Consider the following 24,466-nt stretch of genomic DNA (forward strand, 5'->3'; position numbering starts at 1 on the left):
ATGCTGGCCCTTTGCACGCCCTCGAAACTACCTGAGAATGTAATATGCAATAGTAGGATCACAACCATCCGACAAATGAATCACCCTCAACACTCTTGTACCCGCAATCATTCTGGCTACTTCGGGAGATAGCGGGTTCGAACTCCTACTCTCGGAAGCCGTAAAAAATAGCAAATGCTAGGCGAGGGACCTGCGCGATCGTCATAACATGATCTAGCTGGATGCCCTTCCTAACGGCATAAGTTGCCAGGATTTGAATCGCGGTATCCATCATTGTGCCTGACTTGCGTGTATGCAAGCTCACGCGTATTTTTTTGCTGAGATATCATGCTACTTCCGTTCGCCAGCTATAGCGGAAACTCGCAGTACTGCGTCTATTTCGTCTTACAACTTGGAGGAGACAACATGTGTACATATAATTTATGATCTTTCATCCCCCTAATTTTTTTAAAAAAAACATATAACTATGTAGTATCTCGCAACATTCTTATCCGTGTGCGTGTGTGTTCCGAGAAAAAAAAGAGTAACGTGTATCAGTGTCCTAGTCGTGTTGCAATTACTAAGCGAGTGACCGAGCGAGTTGGCTACGCAGTGTGCTTTCTTGATTTTCGTATGACATATATCAGTGTATTTGCAATTACTAAGCGTCTTAGCAGTGCGATGAACGAGTTAGCTACGCAGTGCAGTGTTCGATTCTAGTCTTGTTATGTTTCAATCTAATTTTCTTAGAACAAAGGTATCCCCTGACATGTTGTACAGTGTTCGGTTCTACTTCTTTAGTGATCTGAACACATCAATCAATGTTCTGATCACATGTTAAGGTTAACGACATCGAGTGCAGTGTTCGATTCTAGTCTTGTTATGTTTCAATCTCATTTTCTTAGAACAAAGGTATCCCCTAACATGTTGTATCGAGTACAGTGTTCGGTTCTACTTGTTTAGTGATCTGAACACATCAATCAATGTTCTGATCACATGTTAAGGTTAACGACATCGAGTGCAGTGTTCAATTCTAGTCTTGTTATGTTTCAATCTGATCTTCTTAGAACAAAGGTATCCCCTAACATGTTGTATTAAGTACAGCGTTCGATTCTACTTATGTAGTGTTCTGAACACATCAAACAATGTTTTAATCACATGTTGAAGTTAACGACATCGAGTACAGTGTTCGATTCTAGTCTTGATCACTTATTTTGTGTTCTGAACACATCAATCAATGTTCTGATCGCATGTTGTATCGAGTACAGCGTTTGATTCTATTCTTTTTATGTTTCGCAAGTCCAAACATGTACAATAATGTTATCGCTGCACACGCTTGCCTTCGCGATGCAAGTTTAAACTTGTTCGATATAAAGCTATGCCTTGACATAAGAGGCGGAGGTAGAGAAGGAGGAGGAGAATGATAAGGTCTTAACAGCCTATGTATCGTCGTCATTGTTTAAAGATGACACCTGTCAAAAGAATTTTTCAAATTATCCACCACCACATTTCAGCTAAAGAGGGTAGCAGGGTGCTCTGTTGATTAAGCACATAGAATTTCAATTTGCTCTCCACCACATGCATAACAGCAACCGTTATCTTGCGCAATAGCCTCTAAGCTAGCTTTCTTCATAAGGGTAGCCGCCATCTTGTGCGAGCACCCCCTAGGCTGTCTCACAAGGAGCTATGTATAGCCGCCATCTTGCACAAGCATCCTTAGGGGGGGGCGTCTCTAGCCATCTTGTGCAAGGATCCTTAAGCCGCCTCATAAGAGCAACCACTATCTTGCGCAAGCATCCCTAGGGTGTCTCATAAGGAGCCTTGTATAACCGCCATCTTGCGCAAGCATCCCAAGGGAGTCTCATAAGAAACTATGTATAGCGATCATCTTGCATAAGCACCTTTAAGGAGTCATGTATAGCCACCATCTTGTGCAATTAGCGTCGAGAGATGGCTGCTGTAGATTTTTTCTTTTTAAATTATCCGCCACCATTTTTCAACTAAAGAGTGTAGCACTGAGGTTTGCGATGTAAGATGGCGGATGATAGCTGACAAAAAGCGCGTGAGTTTGTTTACTAAACAAGAGCACGTAGAATTTGCCGCCACCACATTTCAAAGGTATCTAGCTAAAGATGGCAGCACGGTGCTCTCTTGATTAAAGATGGCGGATGACAGCTAACAGAACTTTTCAAATTACCCGCTACTACAGAGAGCAGCACGGTGCTCTGTGGATTAAAGATGGCGGATGACAGCTGACGAAATTACCCGCATGATAGCAGCACAGTGCTCTTTTGATTAAAGATGGCGGAAGACAGCTGTCGAAAAAGCACGTGGCGTTGTTTCCAAACAAGAGCACGTGGAATTTGCCGCCACCACATTTCAAAGGTATCTAGCTAAAGAGTACAGCACTGAGGTTTGTGATGCAAGATGGCGGATGACAGCTGTCAAAAAGCACGTGAGTTTGTAAAGCACGTGAAATTTGCCACCGGCACAAAGAGGGCAACACGGTGCTCTCTGGCGGTTGACAGCTGTCAGAAAAGCACATGGGTTTGTTTCCAAACAAGAGCGCGTAGAATTTACCACCCCCACATAGAGGGCAGCACGGTGCTCTCTGGATTAAAGATGGCGGATGATAGTTGTCAAAAAAAGCGCATAGGTTTGTTTCCAAACAAGAGCATAAAGAATTTTTCAAATTGCCGCCACTACATTTCTAAGGTATCTAGCTAAAGAGTGCACCACTGAGGTTTGCGATGCAGGATGGCGGATGACAGCTGTGACGTACCACATTTCAAAGGTAAGTAGCTAAAGAGGGCAGCACGGTGCTCTCTGGATTAAAGATGGCGGATGACAGCTGTCAAAAAAGCACGTGGCTTTGTTTCCAAACAAGAGCATAAAGAATTTCTCAAATTGCCGCCACTACATTTCAAAGGTATCTAGCTAAAGAGTGCAGCACTGAGGTTTGCGATGCAAGATGGCGGATGACAGCTGTGACGTACCACATTTCAAAGGTAAGTAGCTAAAGAGGGCAGCACGGAGCTCTATGGATTAAAGATGGCGGATGGCAGCTGCACGTGGATTTGTTTACAAACAAGAGCATAAAGAATTTCTCAAATTACCGCCACTACATTTCAAAGGTATCTAGCTAAAGAGTGCAGCACTGAGGTTTGCGATGCAAGATGGCGGATGACAGCTGTGACGTACCACATTTCAAAGGTAAGTAGCTAAAGAGGGCAGCACTGTGCTCAGTAGTTTAAAGATGGCGGGTGACAGCTGTCAAAAAAATTCCTGTGGCTTTATTTATCTCACGCTAGTAAGGTTAAGTTGGTAGCACTAAGGTTTAGGCCCGCCAAGATGGCAGCACTGCCGATGACAGGTGACGAATTTACATCTACTACGATAAAGAGGGCAGCACAGCGCTCTGTGGTTTAAAGATGGCGGATGACAGCTGTCAAAAAAGCACGTGGCTGTCAAAAAGCACGTGGCTTTGTTTACCACGCGCTAGTTATGTTAAGTTGGTACTACTGAGGTTTAGGCACGTCAAGATGGCAGTACTGAGGTTAGCGATGCGTTGTTGTCTGTCAAAAAGCACGTGGCTGTCAAAAAACACGTGGCTTTGTTTACCTCGCGCTAGTTAGGTTAAGTTGGTACTACTGAGGTTTAGGCCCGTCAAGATGGCAGTACTGAGGTTAGCGATGCGTTGTTGTCGATGACAGCTGTCAAAAAGCACGTGGCTTTGTTTACAAATTCAAATTTCCCGCGGGTGGTGGAGGAGACCTCTGGGAGGCCTCTGGCTGTGGTGGTGGTGGTGGAGGAGGCATCTGGGAAGCCTCTGGCTGTGGTGGTGGTGGTGGAGGAGGCATCTGGGAGGCCTCTGGCTGTGGTGGTGGTGGAGGTGGCCTCTGGGAGCCTGCGGTGGCGGTGGCCGCAGAATCCCTGTATTATACTACTATCCCCCTTATGGTGGTCTCACAGCCCTTGAGACTAAACTGTGAATGGGTGCGGCAGAATGACATACGGGACCCCAGCGTCCTTACTGGGATGACGAACACGGGGCCCTTAGCAGAGTCCTCACATTGCTTCTACTTACTTCTGTCAGGCTCCTCACTTTATCTTTCCCCTCCGACCCCCCTTGATCAACTGTTGTTCTTTTCCTACCCTGACTGTATTAGAGCACTCGAGGCCTATCTATATTTCCGAAGTGAACCCCATCCACTTTCTCTCTCTGGTTAATATTATATAGAGGATGGTTGCTAAGCTGTAGTTCCCCTTAAAATAATAAGCACCACCACCACGTCTCTTAAGGAAGTATACAGTGAGTATTCTATTCATTTTCACTACAATATTTTTGATTAATAGGTATTAGCTGCAATAAATATATTCACATCGGATGATCACAACATGAAGCAGAAATACATAAGAACGAGAGGTAGCAAAGATCTGGAATCAAGACAGAGTGATAGTTCTTCCATTTCCCCTTTCTCCCACTGGTCTTACATTAAAATCATTTCCAAAAGACTGAAAGACACTACAGTCCCCATCTTCATTCACAATGTGGCACAAATGGCTTTAATTTGCGACATCGTCAGAACATTTCTGAATGCTCAGTAGGGCCATACTGCAACCTCCACAGCGAAGAGGAAAATGAAGACATATATTATAACTTTATGTAAATTATTTTTAGTTCTTATAATATGTAAAGTATCGAAATACGAGCTCTATTACCAACTATAAAGTTGTGAACAAAGGAGAATCAAATTAGACAAGGCCTACCATGTCTGCAGAAAACTGTATGCCTCAAAGCATTTATCAAAGAATATAAAACTGAGACTATAATACAATAGTCAACCCATCAGTCCTCTACGCAGCAGAATGCCTATTCCTAAATAAAAATACTCCACTGAGAGCTCTGGATGTGCAAGAACGGAAATTCCTGAGAAGAATAATAGGGCCAAGGATCCTACCAGATGGAAGGCGATGGTACAAACCCAACAATGAGCTCTACCAGCATCAAGAAAACCTCGTAGATGCCATCAGAAGAAAACGTCTGACTTTTTATGGACACCTATACAGAATGGATCCTAATAGGTTATCCCATAAGATCTTCAAGGTTGCTAACAAAGCCAAAGCTAATGGATTCCCCTGGACCAAACAAGCGGACAAAGATCTTGCAGAGCTTAATATTAATCAAGCCGCCGTTACTGACAGGAATGCATACGGTACCGTTTAATGGTCAAAACTAAACCTTTCCTAACATCCCTTACCTCAGCTAACCACAAAGGAGCCGGCAATTGGTCAGAGGAGCGCAGGAAAGAATTCAGCGAGAAAATGAAGGAATACTGGGCCAACAGGAAGGCTCAAGAGGCCGCTAAGAACGCAATCCAATACGCCAAAAGGAGCAGACGACGACAAAAACACAGCTAGAACACAAGCACCGTGGCCTACAGATGGCCTAAACGCAAAGAAAAAATCCGTATGGACTCATGGTGGTGGTGGTGGTGATTATTGTTTTAAGAGGAAGTAGAACGAGGCAACCATCCTCTATATAACACTAATCAGAGGGAAAAATAGAAGGGATCCGACACTTCGAAAAATGAAGATATCGGTCAAAGATAGGCTAGGGCCACGAAGGGCGTGAAAATGAAAGACTCCCTAGCCCTCGCAAACCTAATAGCGTCGGGGTCGGAAAAGAACAAGAGTTGACCAAGGGAGGTACAAGTAAGTGGAAGCAATACCAGGACTCAGCTCTGGGCCCCGTGGTCGCCAACCCACGCTCCAAAGTTCAGAGCCCTTGAGGCCCCTTTTAGTCGCCTCTTACGACAGGCAGGGGATACCGTGGGTGTTATTCTACCGCCCCCACCCACAGGGGGCGTATGGACTCAGCTACCGTGTGTAGGCATTTTAAATTAACGCCATCTGGTTGTCTGCTCGTCAATTTCGACGCTCTATTTTACTGTAAGCCTACTAGATGGCAGAGTAAACCGTCTCTTAGATGTTTGCCGCTGACTTCCAACAAAGTTTATCAGGTGAAAACCAAACGTGTCATCAGAGATCGTTTACAAGCCGACATGAAATGAGATGTAGTGTGAAATTTATTTCTGCTGTTCAAAAAAAACTGCTCGCTCGGCCGGGCTTCGAACCCACGACTTGGGATCCCGAGGCAGACACGCTACCACTGATCCACACAGGGAGCTTAGATGCTGGTGGTTCGAAAACGGTAATAATAGTTTTCTATTTATACCTTGAATAAATTGTATTCTCTTTCAGGAAGCATCTTTAGAGTAATTTAACCTGGTTGAATTTGAGTGACATGTCTTTGATTGAGGTATTCTTAAACATTTTGTTGTTTTCTTTTGTATTATTATCAAATATGTGAAATGGGGTATACATTAATGGTTACGGTTCTTATAAATTTGGTATAAATGATATGAAATAGAGTCAGATAATTAATAAGATGGAACGACTTAACGAAAGTGGAACGCCTCTTCGGCAATGTCTTACAAAGAAATAAGTGACATTTAGTTGCTTCTTGCAACAGAAATAACCTCTGATTGTGCGTATCTTAACCTACTTATGTCGAACGTCGCTAGGCTAGAAGCTTCAATGGCAGAGCTACGCGTTTTGGATGTAAAAATAATGGATCAGTTATTATACAGTGACCAAGTTGATCAAATTATAATAGCAGAGGGAAGAAGTACCGAGAAGTACTGTGACGATTTTGAGGTTATTAATGTTAGTACATGTGAAATTCTTTCATGTAAGGATATAATTAGTACACCTCTCAGTATAGTTGCTGCATTAGAATGGAAGAGTTGTGTCAGCTTAATAATAAGAGAATTTACAAATTATTGTCTACAGCAGAATAAAAGAAATGTTCGTAGTTACCCGCAGACATTCATTCATTCATATCCTAAAGGCAAGGCCTTGTCGCTGCAACCACATTTGTCTCTCCTTTGCTGAGCGTTTCAGGTCAACATATTTTTTTTCAAATTCAGCCTGTCCATCGCGGTATCCAGATACTTTTCCTTCCAGCAGAGTCGTGAGGAATGTGTTATGTCGAAGTGTGTGGCAAAGGAATTTGGTTTTCCTCTTTTCTATAGTGTTGATCAATTCCCTTGTTTCCTCTATTTCCTTAAGGACCATATTGTTTGACTTTTTCTCTGTCCAACTAATTTTCAGCATCCTCCTCCATATCCTCATTTCCATTGCTTCCAGACGTTTTATATCCTGTTTTGCTAAAACCCATGTTTCGCAACCATACAACACACAAACATTTTGGCTAATTCTTTCCTAAATTTAATGCGAATGTTCCTGCTTGTCAGAAGCTGTTTCTTGTTACTGAAGGCTTGTTTAGCTAGAGCAATCCTCCTCCTGATTTCTGTGGTGCACCTGTTGTCCTGAGTGATAATGCTTCCCAAGTAGCAAAACTGACTTACTTGTACATTTTCATCACCTACCTTAATGTTTATTGGTATTTCCTCAGTTGATTTCTTGACAACTAATACTTTTGTTTTCGAGATAATTATTCTCAAACCAGAGAAGCTTTGAAAGGATGGTTCGTCAGAGATGATGATTTTTAAAGCTGGTAATTTCATATGTTATGCAACTGGACCCTGGACCAATATGGGATTAAACGCTAGGAAAGAAATATGTCTTATGTTATGCAGCATGATAAACTTCCACTTCATGATTTATTGATTTAATTAGGATCTCATTTCCACTCTGTTAGTACTTTGAACTTGGCCTGTACAGATCCAAGGATGTGATTGCCCACGCTCGTAGAATCCAGCCTGTCCGAAGAAACGCTGAAGCATGGCAGATAAGTGAAATTTCCAAACAAGCTGGGAATTTAGGACATGGAAATTTTACTCGGTTGGAATGTCTCATGTAATTTGTCAAATCTGAACTCCAATATTCTGTTGGCTCAGATTGGTTTCGAAAATTTGGAAACTAAAGACATGCAAGAGAAGAAAGGTGGATGTTGGAGAGAAGCAAATTAAAGACAAAGTGAGCACTCCAGTTGCAGCCCTTGAGAACAGCTCAGCTGAATCTGGTTTCATTTGTGAGAAAAGTAATGATTAGCGAAAGATATTTGGAGCAAAGAGCATGACGCTTGATGAAAGGAGGACAGAGGCTAAGGATCTAATCACCCGTCGAAGAATTGTCAATCAAATGTTCATTGGTTAGCATGCTACAGTCATGTGTCGAGAAATATACAAGGCCGAGGAAAATGCAAGAAATGATAAGCAATCAAGACAATTGCAAGTGATTTTTGACGTGACAAATCTCTCATGTATCAGTCAGATAATATTGCAAGCGCGCATGGTTACCCTGTAAAAATAATGGTGTTGGTCATTTTTCGTTTTTGGATTGTGGTTCTCAACGGTCGAAACTCCTGAAAAAAAAAAAAAAACAGCAGCTGATTAGCTAGGACTGCAATCTGGTGCTGAAGAGATGGCGTGTCATTTTTTGTTTGGTGGAAGTCAGACATCACAAGTGAGTTACAAGAGGTTCAGAATTAATTTGCAGAACCCGAGAAGAAATTTCAGCTGTGACGTCGAAGTAAGAGATTCCTCAAAAGTTTATCAATCCATTCCTCGCAGTTCAAGATAAGTCAGCTAAAACTAAAGATAATTTGAATCTGTTATACTGGTGATAATTTATGGGGATGCATTTTTATGTTAAAATTCTCACTGGAAGTGCCATCCCCCTTATGGTGGTCCCACTGCCGTTGTGACTAAACTGTGAATGGGTGAGGTAGAATGGCATACAGGACTCCAGCGTCTCTTAATTTGTTAGCATGGGTTGGCGACCACGGGGCCCCTAGCAGAGTCTCGATATTGCTTCCACTTACTTGTGTCAGGCTCCTCACTATTGTCTACCTATCCGACCTCACTTGATCACCCCGTGTTGTCTTCCGACCCTGACGGTACTAGATTGCAAGACCCTTGGAGTCCTTCATTTCTTTTTCCGATACCTTCATTTTTCAAAATGTCGGGAACATTCCATTTTCCTTCTGACCAGTGTTAATAGATGATTGTTCCCCAGTTGAAGTTCACCAACAATCTTGGTGAAGAGAGATTTGAAGTGTGCTTCCCCAACACAACCTTTTTAAACGTCAAAATCACTTTATTTCGAGTGAAGTCTTTATCTCGGTGGCAAATGATACAAAAAAGATTTTTAAAATTTAAAAAAATGAAATTTCCTAAAATACAATATTATACAATTTACATTCACAATTTTTCTATTTAACACACAGCTCATCCTTAATAAATATATAGTGTTTACAAAATTCTATTCATAATATCTTCTGTACTTACACACATAATCAACTCATATACAGTATGTGGAATCACTTCAACTAATACTACACAACTGCTATGAGATGTCAGTTATTTCAAGATTTCTTCTTCTTCTTAATCTGATTACCCTCCAGGGTCGGCTTTTCCCTCGGACTCAGCGAGGGATCCCACCTCTACCGCCTCAAGGGCAGTGTCCTGGAGTTTCAGACTTTGGGTCTGGGGATACAAGTGAAGAGAATGACCAGTACCTCGCCCAGGCGGCCTCACCTGCTATGCTGAACAGGGGCATTGTGGAGGGATGGGACGATTGGATGGGACAGGAAAGGAAGAGGGAAGAAAGCGGCGTGGCCCTAAGTTAGATACCATCCCGGCATTTGCCTGGAGGAGAAGTGGGAAACCACGGAAAACCACTTCCAGGATGGCTGAGTTGGGAATCGAACCCACCTCTACTCAGTTGACCTCCCGAGCCTGAGAGAACTCCGTTCCAGCCCTCATACCAATTTTCAAATTTCGTGGCTGAGCCAAGAATCGAACCCGGACCTCTGGGGTGGCAGCTAATCACGCTAAGCACTACACCACAGAGGCGGACTATTTCAAGATTTCAAAGATTTTAATGATCGATTAATTTCAGAGCTATGGAATCTAGAAACAATAGGGTTTCAAGACCCTTCATAGGGCAAATCAGCTGTCGACCAGAAGCGAGATGCGATGAGGAAACTTCTGAGTATTTCACGGCGGAAGGATGACGATACGAAGTGAGTTTTCCTTGGAATGAGGGACATCCAGAGCTCTCCTGCAATATCCCCCAGTGGGTGGGGGCGGTATAATAACGCCCACGGTATCCCCTGCCTGTCGTAAGAGGTGTCTAAACGGGGGCCCCAGGGGCTCTGAACTTTGGAGCGTGGTTTGGCGACCATGGGGCCCTTAGGTGAGTCTTGGCATTTCTTCCACGTACTTGTGCCAGTCACCTCACTTTCATCTATCCTATCCGACCTCACTTGGTCAACCCTAATTATTTTCCGACCCCGACGCTATTAGATTTGCGAGGGCTATGGAGTCTTTCAATTTCACTCCCTTTGTGGCCCTTCTCTTTCTTTGGCCGATACCTTCATGTTTTGAAATGTCGAATCTCTTCCATTTCTTCTCTCTGATTAGTGTTATATAGAGGATGGTTGCCTAGTTGCACTTCCTCTTAAAACAGTAATCCTCCAATAATGAAACAGCGGAAAATTGGATTCACTCAACTACTGAAAAGTCAGAGCAGTCAATTCCCAGGTTTTATAGAATGGAAGCAGGAAGGATTTATCGAAGGATTACAACCAAAAGAGGGAAACATTATGCCACTATCTTCTACATCACTCATTATTAAATTTGGAAGGAACATTATCCCTCCCCGACGGTCGTCCTGTGCTTGACGCTTCCTGCAAAGCGGAAAAAAGCATCTCAATTAGGTCAAAACTGTATTCAAATAATTCCTGCGTGCTTCCTATAGTTCGGGAAAGGAATATGGAAGTTACTACTGACCACGGTAGCTAACATTAGAAACATTTGTTTTCTTTAGGAGCAAAACTACAATAATGATTTCATCATTTGAACGTACAGAACTCCTTACCGAGGATACTACATTAAAGTAAAGGAGGTCCAGATTCTCCCGATTCGTAAGAAATATCGCTTTAGAAAATGAAATCTTCAAAGTCTTCTCCGAAATCCTAACAGATAAGCTCACCTCGCTAACTCCTGAAATCGTCCCCGACGCCATCCGGTTGTCTGCTCGTCAATTTCGAGTTCCGTTTTACTCTAGGGCTACGAGATGGTGGAGTAAGCCCACCGAATGTGTCACCGGAGATCATTTGCATGCCAAAATCAAATGACATGAAGTGATAAATGTTTTTTCTGCCGTTCAAAAAATGTGCTCACTCTGCCGGGCTCCGACCCCGCGACTTGGGATTCCGCAGCAGACACTCTACCACTGATCCGCAGAGTGAGTTATTATGATAGTGGTTAGAAAACAGTACTAATAGTTTTGTATTTATACTTAGAATGAATTCCAGTATAACCACTAAATGTCAAAATGTTATCGTGGAAGCTGAGAAGAAGCATCTGTCCGTGAAAACAACGCTGCAAATAAACGGTATGAATCACAGTAAGAAGTTACAGTCTTTAAAGTTGAGAAGAACGTTGGACTTATCAGTAGTATAATACAGGGATTCGGCGGCCTCCTCCTCCTCCGGCTCTCGGGAGAGGCCTCCTCCTCCACCTCAGCCAGTGGCCTCCCAGTGGCCACCTCCACCTCCACCTCAGCCAGTGGCCTCCCAGTGGCCTCCTCCACCTCAGCCAGAGGCCTCTTCCAGTGCTGCCAACTTAACCTAACTAGCGCGAGATAAACAAAGCCACGTGCTTTTTGACAGACAACAACGCACCGCTAACCTCAGTACTGCCATCTTGACGGGCCTAAACCTCAGTAGTGCCAACTTAACCTCACAAGCGCGAGGTAAACAAAGCCACGTGCTTTTTGACAGCCACGTGCTTTTTGACAGATTTGTAAACAAAGCCACGTGCTTTTTGACAGCTGTCATCGACAACAACGCATCGCAAACCTCAGTACTACCATCTTGACGGGCCTAAACCCCAGTAGTGCCAACTTAACCTAACTAGCATGAGGTAAACAAAGCCACGTGTTTTTTGACAGCCACGTGCTTTTTGACCGATTTGTAAACAAAGCCACGTGCTTTTTGACAGACAACAACGCATCGCTAACCTCAGTACTGCCATCTTGACGGGAATAAACCTCGGTGGTACCAACTTAACCTAACTAGCTCGAGATAAACAAAGCCACGTGCTTTTTGACAGCCACGTGCTTTTTGACAGCTGTCATCCGCCATCTTTAAACTACAGAGCGCTGTGCTGCCCTCTTTCGTCACCTGTCATCGGCAGTGCTGCCATCTTGGCGGGCCTAAACCTTAGTGCTACCAACTTAACCTCACTAGCTCGAGATAAACAAATCCACGTGCTTTTTGACAGCCACGTGCTTTTTTGACAGCTGTCATCCGCCATCTTTAATCCATAGAGCACAGTGCTGCCCTCTTTAGCTACTTACCTTTGAAATGTGGTGGCGGATAATTTGAAAAATGCTTTTTGACAGCAGCCATCTTGCATCGCAAACCTCAGTGCTGCCCTCTTTAGCTAGATACCTGTGGTAGCAGACAATTCCACGTGACAGCAGCCATCTTTAATCAAGAGAGCACCGTGCTGCCCTCTATGTGGTGGCGGCAAATTGAAAAATTCCACGTTTTCTTGTTTGGAAACAAACTCACGTGCTTTTTTGACAGCTACCATCCACCATCTTTAATCAACAGAGCACAGTGCTGTACTCTTTAGCTAGATACCTTTGAAATGTGGTGGCGGCAATTTGAAAAATTCTATGTGCTCTTGTTGGGAAACAAAGCTACGTGCTTTTTTGACAGCTGTCATCCGCTATCTTTAATCAATAGAGCACCGTGCTGCTATCATGCGGGCAATTTCGTCACCTATCACCCGCCATCTTTAATGTACAGAACACCGTGCTGCCCTCTTTATGGCTACTACCTTAAGCATGTAGTAGCGGGCAATTTGAAAAGTTCTGTTAGCTATCATCCGCCATCTTTAATCAAGAGAGCACCGTGCTGCCATCTTTAGCTAGATACCTTTGAAATGTGGTGGCGGCAAATTGGAAAATTCCACATGCTCTTGTTTGGAAACAAACTCACGTGCTTTTTGACAGCTACCATCCGCCATCTTTAATCAACAGAGCATAGTGCTGCCCTCTTTAGTTTGAAATGTGGTGGCGGCAAATTCCACATGGTCTTGTTTAGTAAACATAGCCACGTGCGGCTATCATCCGCCATCTTTAATCCAGAGAGCACCGTGCTGCCCTCTTTATCGCAGTAGATGTAAATTCGTCACCTGTCATACGCAGTGCTGCTATCTTTAGCTAGATACCTTTGAAATGTGGTGGTGGATAATTTAAAAAGAAAAATTCTACAGCAGTCCTCTCTCGACGCTAATTGCATAAGATGGCGGCTATACATGACTCCTTAAGGGTGCTTACGCAAGACGGCTGCTATACAAAGGTTCTTATGAGACGCCCTTGGGATGCTTGCGCAAGATGGTGGTTATACAAGGCTCCTTATGAGACACCCTAGTGATGCTTGCGCAAGATGGTGGTTGCTCTTATGAGGCGGCTTAAGGGTCCTTGCACAAGATGGCTAGAGACGCCCTAAGGATGCTTGCGCAAGATGGCGGACACGAGATGGCGGCTATACACGTCTCCTTATGAGACGCCTTAAGGGCGTGGCGGTTGCTCTTATGAGGCGGCTTAAGGGTCCTTGCACAAGATGGCTAGAGACGCCCTAAGGATGCTTGCGCAAGATGGCGGACACAAGATGGCGGCTATACACATCTCCTTATGAGACGCCTTAAGGGTGCTTGCGCAAGATGGCTGCTGCTCTTAGCTTAGAGGCTAACGTGTCGTGCTAGTTCGATTCATTAAATTTAGGGCTTAAATGCAAAATGTTAAATATCTCGAAAGCAGTGCACCGTAGAGCAAAACGGACAAAATTTTTCTGCCTAATACCTAGGTTCGTAGTATGAGGAACAAGAAAATCATAGTCTAATGATGGGATCAACGGTTCGGTTCCTACTTAGGCCCTTTGACATTTGCTCTGTTTTAGCTTGTATTGAAGCGAGTCTTCGTAACATGATCAGGTTTAGCTATGGTAGAGAGTATAACGTGCCGTGCAGGTTCGATTCATTAAATTTGGAGGCTTAAATGCAAAATGTTAAATATCTCGAAAACGATGCATCGTAGAGCAAAACGGACAAAATTTTTCCGCCTAATACGTAGGTTCGTAGTATCAGGAACAATAAAAAACATAGTCTAATGATGAGATCAACGGTTCGATTCCTACTTAAGCCCTTTGCCATTCGCAGCTATCTATTTCTACAAGATGGTGGCTACTCTTATGAGAAACAAGATGCCTTGAGACGTCCTAGGGATGCTTACGCAAGATGGCAGACACAAAATGGTGACTATACATAGCTCCTTATGAGACAGCCTAGGGGTGCTCGCACAAGATGGCGGCTACTCTTATGAAGAAAGCTAGCTTAGAGGCTACTGCGCAAGATAACAGCTGCTGTTATGCATGTGGTGGAGGGCAATTTGAAATTCTATGTGCTTAAACAACAGAGCACCCTGCTGCCCTCTTTAGCTGAAATGTGGTGGTGGATAATTTGAAAAATTCTTTTGACAGCTATCATCTTTAAACAATGGCGACTATACATAGGCTGTTAAGGCCTTATCATTCTCCTCCTCCTCCTCCTCCTCCCCCCCTCCTCCTCCTCCTTCTCTACCTCCTCCTCCGCCTCTTATGTCAAGGCATAGCTTTATATCGAACAAGTTTAAACCTGCATCGCGAAGGCAAGCGTGTGCAGCGATAACATTATTGCGCATGTTTAGAATTTCGAAACATAAGAAGAGTAGAATCAAACGCTGTACTCGATACGACATGTGATCAGAACATTGATTGATGCGTTCAGAAAACAAAATAAGTGATCAAGACTAGAATCGAACGATGTACTCAATACATCATGTGTTTAGAATATGTCAGGGGATACGCTTGTTCTAAGAAGATCAGATTGAAACATAACAAGACTAGAATAGAACACTGTAATCGATGTTGTTAACTTCAACATGTGATCAGAACATTGATTGATGTGTTCAGAACACAAAATAAGTGATCATGACTAGAATCGAACACTGTACTCGGTACAACATGTGATCAGAACATTGATCGATGTGTTCAGAACACGAAATAAGTGATCAAGACTAGAATCGAACACTGTACTCAATACAACATGTGTTTAGAGCATGTTAGGGGGTACCCTTGTTCTAAGAAGATCAGAATGAAACATAACAAGACTAGAATCGAACACTGTAATCGATGTTGTTAACCTCAACATATGATCAGAACATTTGTTTGATGTGTTCAGAGCAAAAGTACAATTTTGATGATTTGCGCAGCTAACTCGCTCGGTAAACGATGTGGCCAAAGTATAACTTCAAATTATTTACCTTCCATCATTCGTCTTGTGTGTAAAAATCAGTCGAACAAGCTATCGCATAAACATAGCTGAAAAAAAATCGTGATAGGGTATGGAACCCAGGGGTTACATCTTGTCAGAAGAGCAAAAAGGATGAAAGGACTCTTCCTCCTCCTTACCGCACATTCCTTGGCTAAAGGGCTAATGGGCTAAAGGGCTAATGGGCTAAAGGGCTAATGGGCTAAAGGGCTAAAGGTGCAACAACCTCGTCGATCGCTATCAGCAAGAACGCTTGTACTTTGTAGAAAATTAATCTTTATTTGTAAATGGTTTCATGTTCAGAACAAGGAATGGAACCTAGGGGTTACGCCTTAACGTAATAAAATCCCCGAGGTGCGATGAGTTACGTTTTTCGAACTAGTGTTTGGAACACTGAACTTTTCAAGATGATAGCAGAGAGTTTAGCAATGTTCTGTTGTTGGATTTTAAATTCCGCGCTACAGCATGCATAAGGTGGCAGCCTTGAGGTTTACCGCCGTAAAGATGGCAAGAGTGAGGTTAACAATGTTCTGTTGTTGGATTTTAAATTCCGCGCTATAACATGCATAAGGTGGCAGCCTTGAGGTTTACCGCCGTAAAGATGGCAGCAGTGAGGTTAGCGACGCTCTATTGTCCTTCAAAGTGAGGTTAAGGTTCGTCAAGAAGACAGCTGTCAAAAAAGCACGTGGCTATGTTTACCAAACAAGAGCACGTGATCGTGACGTCACGGTCACGTAATCAATCCTTAGCTCGACGTCGCTAAGAGCAGCATTAGGATTAGCTATTCTTAAAAGTCTTGGGAACAGAGCAGCAGTATGAATTGCTATGTTTTAAAGCGTGTACACATTACCTATCGACTTTGCATGCATCGACCATCGAACTAAACTTCACCCGCTAGATCGTGCTGCTATCTTAGCATAACCTATACCCATTAAATTAAAGTACAATGAATAGCCATGTTTCAAAGCGTGTACACATCACCTATCGATTTTGCACACATCGACTCTTGTACTAAACTTCTTCCGCTAGATTGTGCTGCTATCTTAGCATAACCTATACGCGTGACCTTAAGGTACAAAGAATAGCCATGTTTCAAAGCGTGTACACATTACCTATCGACTTTGCATGCAACAAATATCGTACTAAACTTCTTCCGCTAGGTTGTGCTGCTATCTTAGCGTAACTTATACACATGAACTTAAAGTACAAAGAATAGCCATGTTTCAAAGCGGGTACACATTACACATTATTATTGCATGCATCAAATATCGTACTAAATTTCTTCCGCTAGATTGTGCTGCTATCTTAGCATAACCTATACCCATGAACTTAAAGTACAATGAATAGTCATGTTTCAAAGCGTGTACGCATCAACTATCGATTTTGCATGTATCGAATCTCGTACTGAACTTCTTCGGGTAGATTGTGCAGGTATCTTAGCATGAACTTAAAGTACAAAGAATAGCCATGTTTCAAAGCGTGTACACATTACCTAATGATTTTACAAGCATCGACTCTCGTACTAAACTTCTTCCACGAGATTGTGCTAAAATCGTGTAAGTGTGCTGCTATCTTAGCATAACCTATCGATTTTACATGCATCGACTATCGCGAGCATAACTAAGACGCATGAACTTAAAGTACAAAGAATAGCCTTGTTTCAAAGCGTGTACACATTACCTATCGATAATGTATGTATCGAATATCATACTAAACTTCTTCCGCTAGATTGTGCTGCTATCTTAGCATAACCTATACGCATGACTTTAAAGTAAAAAGAATAGCCATGTTTCAAAGTGTGTACACATTACCTATCGACTTTACATGTATCGACTCTCGTACAAAACTTCTTCCGCTAGATCGTGCTGCTATCTTAGCATAACTCATACACATGAACTTAAAGTACAAAGAATAGCTATGTTTCAAAGTGTGTACACATCACCTATCGATTTTGCATGCATCGAATCTCGTACTAAACTTCTTCCGCTAGATTGTGCTGGTATCTTAGCATAACTTATACCCATGAACTTAAAGTACGAAGAATAGCCATGCTTCAAAGCGTGTACACGTCACCTATCGATTTTGCATATCTCGTACTAAACTTCTTGCGCTAGATTGTGCTGCTATCTTAGCATAACCTGTACGCATGAACTTAAAGTACAAAGAATAGCCTTGTTTCAAAGCGTTTACACATTACCTAATGATTTTGCACGAAACGACTATCATGCTAAACTTTTTCCACTAGATTGTGCTAAAATCATGTAAGTGTGCTGCTATCTTAGCATAACCTATCGATTTTACATGCATCGACTATCGTACTAGACTTCTTCCGCTAGAGCATATAGCAATCGCTTTTGTGTATCCCAAACCCATGTGCACGAACTTAAAGCATAAAGATGAGCTATGTTCTAAAGCGTGTACACATCACCTATCGATAATGTATGCATCGACTGTCGTACTAAACTTCTCCTGCCAGAGCGTACGACTATCGCTTGTGTGTGCACGAACTTAAAGCATAAAGAATAGCAATGTATAAAAATCTTGTAAACAAAGCAGCAGCATTACGTATAGTCAAGTTTAAATGCGTACACACATCATGTATCCATGATGCACATAGTACTAAACTTATTCCATTAGAATGTACAAAGTTCGCATGTGTTTGTGCTGCTATCTTAGCATAGCCTATGTGAATGAACTTAAAGCATAAAGAATAGTTATGTGTAAAAAATCTTATGAACATAGCAGAATGTTTACTACGTAGTTGTAGACATTAAACTTTGCATGCTGAGGCGGTATACTACGTGACCGTGATGTCACAGCCACGTGCTCTTGTTTGGTAAACATAGCCACGTGCTTTTTTGACAGCTGTCTTCTTGACGAACCTTAACCTCACTTTGAAGGACAATAGAGCGTCGCTAACCTCACTGCTGCCATCTTTACGGCGGTAAACCTCAAGGCTGCCACCTTATGCATGTTATAGCGCGGAATTTAAAATCCAACAACAGAACATTGTTAACCTCACTCTTGCCATCTTTACGGCGGTAAACCTCAAGGCTGCCACCTTATGCATGCTGTAGCGCGGAATTTAAAATCCAACAACAGAACATTGCTAAACTCTCTGCTATCATCTTGAAAAGTTCAGTGTTCCAAACACTAGTTCGAAAAACGTAACTCATCGCACCTCGGGGATTTTATTACGTTAAGACGTAACCCCTAGGTTCCATTCCTTGATCTGAACATGAAACCATTTACAAATAAAGATTAATTTTCTACAAAGTACAAGCGTTCTTGCTGATAGCGATCGACGAGGTTGTTGCACCTTTAGCCCTTTAGCCCTTTAGCCCATTAGCCCTTTAGCCCATTAGCCCTTTAGCCCATTAGCCCTTTAGCCAAGGAATGTGCGGTAAGGAGGAGGAAGAGTCCTTTCATCCTTTTTGCTCTTCTGACAAGATGTAACCCCTGGGTTCCATACCCTATCACGATTTTTTTTCAGCTATGTTTATGCGATAGCTTGTTCGACTGATTTTTACACACAAGACGAATGATGGAAGGTAAATAATTTGAAGTTATACTTTGGCCACATCGTTTACCGAGCGAGTTAGCTGCGCAAATCATCAAAATTGTACTTTTGCTCTGAACACATCAAACAAATGTTCTGATCATATGTTGAGGTTAACAACATCGATTACAGTGTTCGATTCTAGTCTTGTTATGTTTCATTCTGATCTTCTTAGAACAAGGGTACCCCCTAACATGCTCTAAACACATGTTGTATTGAGTACAGTGTTCGATTCTAGTCTTGATCACTTATTTCGTGTTCTGAACACATCGATCAATGTTCTGATCACATGTTGTACCGAGTACAGTGTTCGATTCTAGTCATGATCACTTATTTTGTGTTCTGAACACATCAATCAATGTTCTGATCACATGTTGAAGTTAACAACATCGATTACAGTGTTCTATTCTAGTCTTGTTATGTTTCAATCTGATCTTCTTAGAACAAGCGTATCCCCTGACATATTCTAAACACATGATGTATTGAGTACATCGTTCGATTCTAGTCTTGATCACTTATTTTGTTTTCTGAACGCATCAATCAATGTTCTGATCACATGTCGTATCGAGTACAGCGTTTGATTCTACTCTTCTTATGTTTCGAAATTCTAAACATGCGCAATAATGTTATCGCTGCACACGCTTGCCTTCGCGATGCAGGTTTAAACTTGTTCGATATAAAGCTATGCCTTGACATAAGAGGCGGAGGAGGAGGTAGAGAAGGAGGAGGAGGAGGGGGGGGGAGGAGGAGGAGGAGGAGAATGATAAGGCCTTAACAGCCTATGTATAGTCGCCATTGTTTAAAGATGATAGCTGTCAAAAGAATTTTTCAAATAATCCACCACCACATTTCAGCTAAAGAGGGCAGCAGGGTGCTCTGTTGTTTAAGCACATAGAATTTCAAATTGCCCTCCACCACATGCATAACAGCAGCTGTTATCTTGCGCAGTAGCCTCTAAGCTAGCTTTCTTCATAAGAGTAGCCGCCATCTTGTGCGAGCACCCCTAGGCTGTCTCATAAGGAGCTATGTATAGTCACCATTTTGTGTCTGCCATCTTGCGTAAGCATCCCTAGGACGTCTCAAGGCATCTTGTTTCTCATAAGAGTAGCCACCATCTTGTAGAAATAGATAGCTGCGAATGGCAAAGGGCTTAAGTAGGAATCGAACCGTTGATCTCATCATTAGACTATGTTTTTTATTGTTCCTGATACTACGAACCTACGTATTAGGCGGAAAAATTTTGTCCGTTTTGCTCTACGATGCATCGTTTTCGAGATATTTAACATTTTGCATTTAAGCCTCCAAATTTAATGAATCGAACCTGCACGGCACGTTATACTCTCTACCATAGCTAAACCTGATCATGTTACGAAGACTCGCTTCAATACAAGCTAAAACAGAGCAAATGTCAAAGGGCCTAAGTAGGAACCGAACCGTTGATCCCATCATTAGACTATGATTTTCTTGTTCCTCATACTACGAACCTAGGTATTAGGCAGAAAAATTTTGTCCGTTTTGCTCTACGGTGCACTGCTTTCGAGATATTTAACATTTTGCATTTAAGCCCTAAATTTAATGAATCGAACTAGCACGACACGTTAGCCTCTAAGCTAAGAGCAGCAGCCATCTTGCGCAAGCACCCTTAAGGCGTCTCATAAGGAGATGTGTATAGCCGCCATCTTGTGTCCGCCATCTTGCGCAAGCATCCTTAGGGCGTCTCTAGCCATCTTGTGCAAGGACCCTTAAGCCGCCTCATAAGAGCAACCGCCACGCCCTTAAGGCGTCTCATAAGGAGACGTGTATAGCCGCCATCTTGTGTCCGCCATCTTGCGCAAGCATCCTTAGGGCGTCTCTAGCCATCTTGTGCAAGGACCCTTAAGCCGCCTCATAAGAGCAACCACCATCTTGCGCAAGCATCACTAGGGTGTCTCATAAGGAGCCTTGTATAACCACCATCTTGCGCAAGCATCCCAAGGGCGTCTCATAAGAACCTTTGTATAGCAGCCGTCTTGCGTAAGCACCCTTAAGGAGTCATGTATAGCCGCCATCTTATGCAATTAGCGTCGAGAGAGGACTGCTGTAGAATTTTTCTTTTTAAATTATCCACCACCACATTTCAAAGGTATCTAGCTAAAGATAGCAGCACTGCGTATGACAGGTGACGAATTTACATCTACTGCGATAAAGAGGGCAGCACGGTGCTCTCTGGATTAAAGATGGCGGATGATAGCCGCACGTGGCTATGTTTACTAAACAAGACCATGTGGAATTTGCCGCCACCACATTTCAAACTAAAGAGGGCAGCACTATGCTCTGTTGATTAAAGATGGCGGATGGTAGCTGTCAAAAAGCACGTGAGTTTGTTTCCAAACAAGAGCATGTGGAATTTTCCAATTTGCCGCCACCACATTTCAAAGGTATCTAGCTAAAGATGGCAGCACGGTGCTCTCTTGATTAAAGATGGCGGATGATAGCTAACAGAACTTTTCAAATTGCCCGCTACTACATGCTTAAGGTAGTAGCCATAAAGAGGGCAGCACGGTGTTCTGTACATTAAAGATGGCGGGTGATAGGTGACGAAATTGCCCGCATGATAGCAGCACGGTGCTCTATTGATTAAAGATAGCGGATGACAGCTGTCAAAAAAGCACGTAGCTTTGTTTCCCAACAAGAGCACATAGAATTTTTCAAATTGCCGCCACCACATTTCAAAGGTATCTAGCTAAAGAGTACAGCACTGTGCTCTGTTGATTAAAGATGGTGGATGGTAGCTGTCAAAAAAGCACGTGAGTTTGTTTCCAAACAAGAGCACGTGGAATTTTTCAATTTGCCGCCACCACATAGAGGGCAGCACGGTGCTCTCTTGATTAAAGATGGCTGCTGTCACGTGGAATTGTCTGCTACCACAGGTATCTAGCTAAAGAGGGCAGCACTGAGGTTTGCGATGCAAGATGGCTGCTGTCAAAAAGCATTTTTCAAATTATCCGCCACCACATTTCAAAGGTAAGTAGCTAAAGAGGGCAGCACTGTGCTCTATGGATTAAAGATGGCGGATGACAGCTGTCAAAAAAGCACGTGGCTGTCAAAAAGCACGTGGATTTGTTTATCTCGAGCTAGTGAGGTTAAGTTGGTAGCACTAAGGTTTAGGCCCGCCAAGATGGCAGCACTGCCGATGACAGGTGACGAAAGAGGGCAGCACAGCGCTCTGTAGTTTAAAGATGGCGGATGACAGCTGTCAAAAAGCACGTGGCTGTCAAAAAGCACGTGGCTTTGTTTATCTCGAGCTAGTTAGGTTAAGTTGGTACCACCGAGGTTTATTCCCGTCAAGATGGCAGTACTGAGGTTAGCGATGCGTTGTTGTCTGTCAAAAAGCACGTGGCTTTGTTTACAAATCGGTCAAAAAGCACGTGGCTGTCAAAAAACACGTGGCTTTGTTTACCTCATGCTAGTTAGGTTAAGTTGGCACTACTGGGGTTTAGGCCCGTCAAGATGGTAGTACTGAGGTTTGCGATGCGTTGTTGTCGATGACAGCTGTCAAAAAGCACGTGGCTTTGTTTACAAATCTGTCAAAAAGCACGTGGCTGTCAAAAAGCACGTGGCTTTGTTTACCTCGCGCTTGTGAGGTTAAGTTGGCACTACTGAGGTTTAGGCCCGTCAAGATGGCAGTACTGAGGTTAGCGGTGCGTTGTTGTCTGTCAAAAAGCACGTGGCTTTGTTTATCTCGCGCTAGTTAGGTTAAGTTGGCAGCACTGGAAGAGGCCTCTGGCTGAGGTGGAGGAGGCCACTGGGAGGCCACTGGCTGAGGTGGAGGTGGAGGTGGCCACTGGGAGGCCACTGGCTGAGGTGGAGGAGGAGGCCTCTCCCGAGAGCCGGAGGAGGAGGAGGCCGCCGAATCCCTGTATTATACTACTCTTATCCGTACCAAAGGAATCGGACAACAAAGCAATAATCGACCAGCCTGCTTTAAAACTTGAGGAAATTCTTAAGAAGGCAAAACTTCCTACAGTAATTATCAACAGAAAAGCAAAACCATACCATGGTTTACAGATGCCTGCCAGGAAGGAAAAAAAAAAAAAAAAGCTTTGTCAGCCTTGCATTCAGCAACATTGCAGTGCACGAAGGAACGACTGGAGTACTACGCTAATTAAGAAGAGAATATAAAGCCATAGTCCGCCTCTGTGGTGTAGTGGTTAGCGTGATTAGCTGCCACCCCCGGAGGTCCGGGTTCGATTCCCGGCTCTGCCACGAAAATTTGAAAAGTGGTACGAGGGCTGGAACGGGGTCCACTCAGCCTCGGGAAGTCAACTGAGTAGAGGTGGGTTCGATTCCCACCTCAGCCATCCTCGAAGTGGTTTTCCGTGGTTTCCCACTTCTCCTCGAGGCAAATGCCGGGATGGTACCTAACTTAAGGCCACGGCCACTTCCTTCCCTCTTCCTTGTCTATCCCTTCCAATCTTCCCATCCCTCCACAAGGCCCCTGCTCAGCATAGCAGGTGAGGCCGCCTGGGCGAGGTACTGGTCATTCTCCCCAGTTGTATCCCCCGACCAAGAGTCTGAAGCTCCAGGACACTGCCCTTGAGGCGGTAGAGGTGGGATCCCTCGCTGAGTCCGAGGGGAAAAGCCGAACCTGGAGGGTAAACAGATGATGATGATGATGATGATGATATAAAGCCATAACTAAACATAAACAAGCCCGTCAGACGTTTTTGGAAACGGATGAAAAACGTTTAATTGAGGAGGCTACTCAGGACCCTTACAATGCTTTGCGTCTTAAACAGCCAAAGTTTTCTCGTAACTTCGGGCAATTCTTCAGGAGAGAGACACGCGCCCAATAAATTTTAAAGTCTACCCAACAGTTATCCCATATGACTCAGACAGATCTACGCTAAAAAAAAAAAAAAAAAAAAAAAAAGAAACTGTCAAAAGCCAAACAGTTATTGAATGAATGTTTACAATAGGGTAGGATACCAGGCTGTTGAACCAAGTCCACAATGGAAATGATGTATAAGAGCAAAGGTGATACAGCAGACCCTAATTCATACAGAGGAATTGCTCTGGAATACACACTCTTAAAGACACTGACACAGTTAGTATGTAAACGCCTCACAATATCAATAGACTACAAGCTCCCAGACTCCCAGTTTGGCTTCAGAAGAAGGAGGTCAACTATTCAAGCAATAGATTGTCTACAACAGTACTATATTAATGAAGCTTTGGCAAATCCAAAGGGAAAACGTCATGCCATCTTTATTGATTATTCTAAGGCTTTTGATACGATCATTAGAGTTATCTCATTAGAGAAGTTGCGAAAGATCATCGGGCACAGTTGTTATCTACTGTCAATCATTAAGAATCTCCTTACAGACAACTGGGGTAGAGATTAGTGATGGCATCACCTAGTCATATCCGATACTTCAAACCATCGGCATCCTCCAAGGTGACCCCCTAAGCCCATTGCTTTTCGTTGACATTGTACAAATTCTAGATTCATAAAATATCAATGTTCTCATGT

General features: G+C 43.2%; 1 protein-coding gene across 1 annotated transcript in view; it reads left to right on the forward strand.

Annotated features, from left to right (window-relative positions):
- Window positions 1–5,050: 5,050 nt before the first annotated feature.
- Window positions 5,051–24,466, forward strand: part of LOC136885355 (nephrin-like) — a 424,800-nt gene continuing 405,384 nt past the window's right edge. Inside the window, exon 1 of the mRNA XM_068230401.1 lies at window positions 5,051–5,195. Within this exon, the coding sequence (XP_068086502.1) occupies window positions 5,051–5,195 (145 nt within the window). The remainder of the gene's footprint in view (window positions 5,196–24,466) is intronic.

Source organism: Anabrus simplex, chromosome 14 (assembly GCF_040414725.1).
Source record: "Anabrus simplex isolate iqAnaSimp1 chromosome 14, ASM4041472v1, whole genome shotgun sequence".
NCBI lineage: Eukaryota > Metazoa > Arthropoda > Insecta > Orthoptera > Tettigoniidae > Anabrus > Anabrus simplex.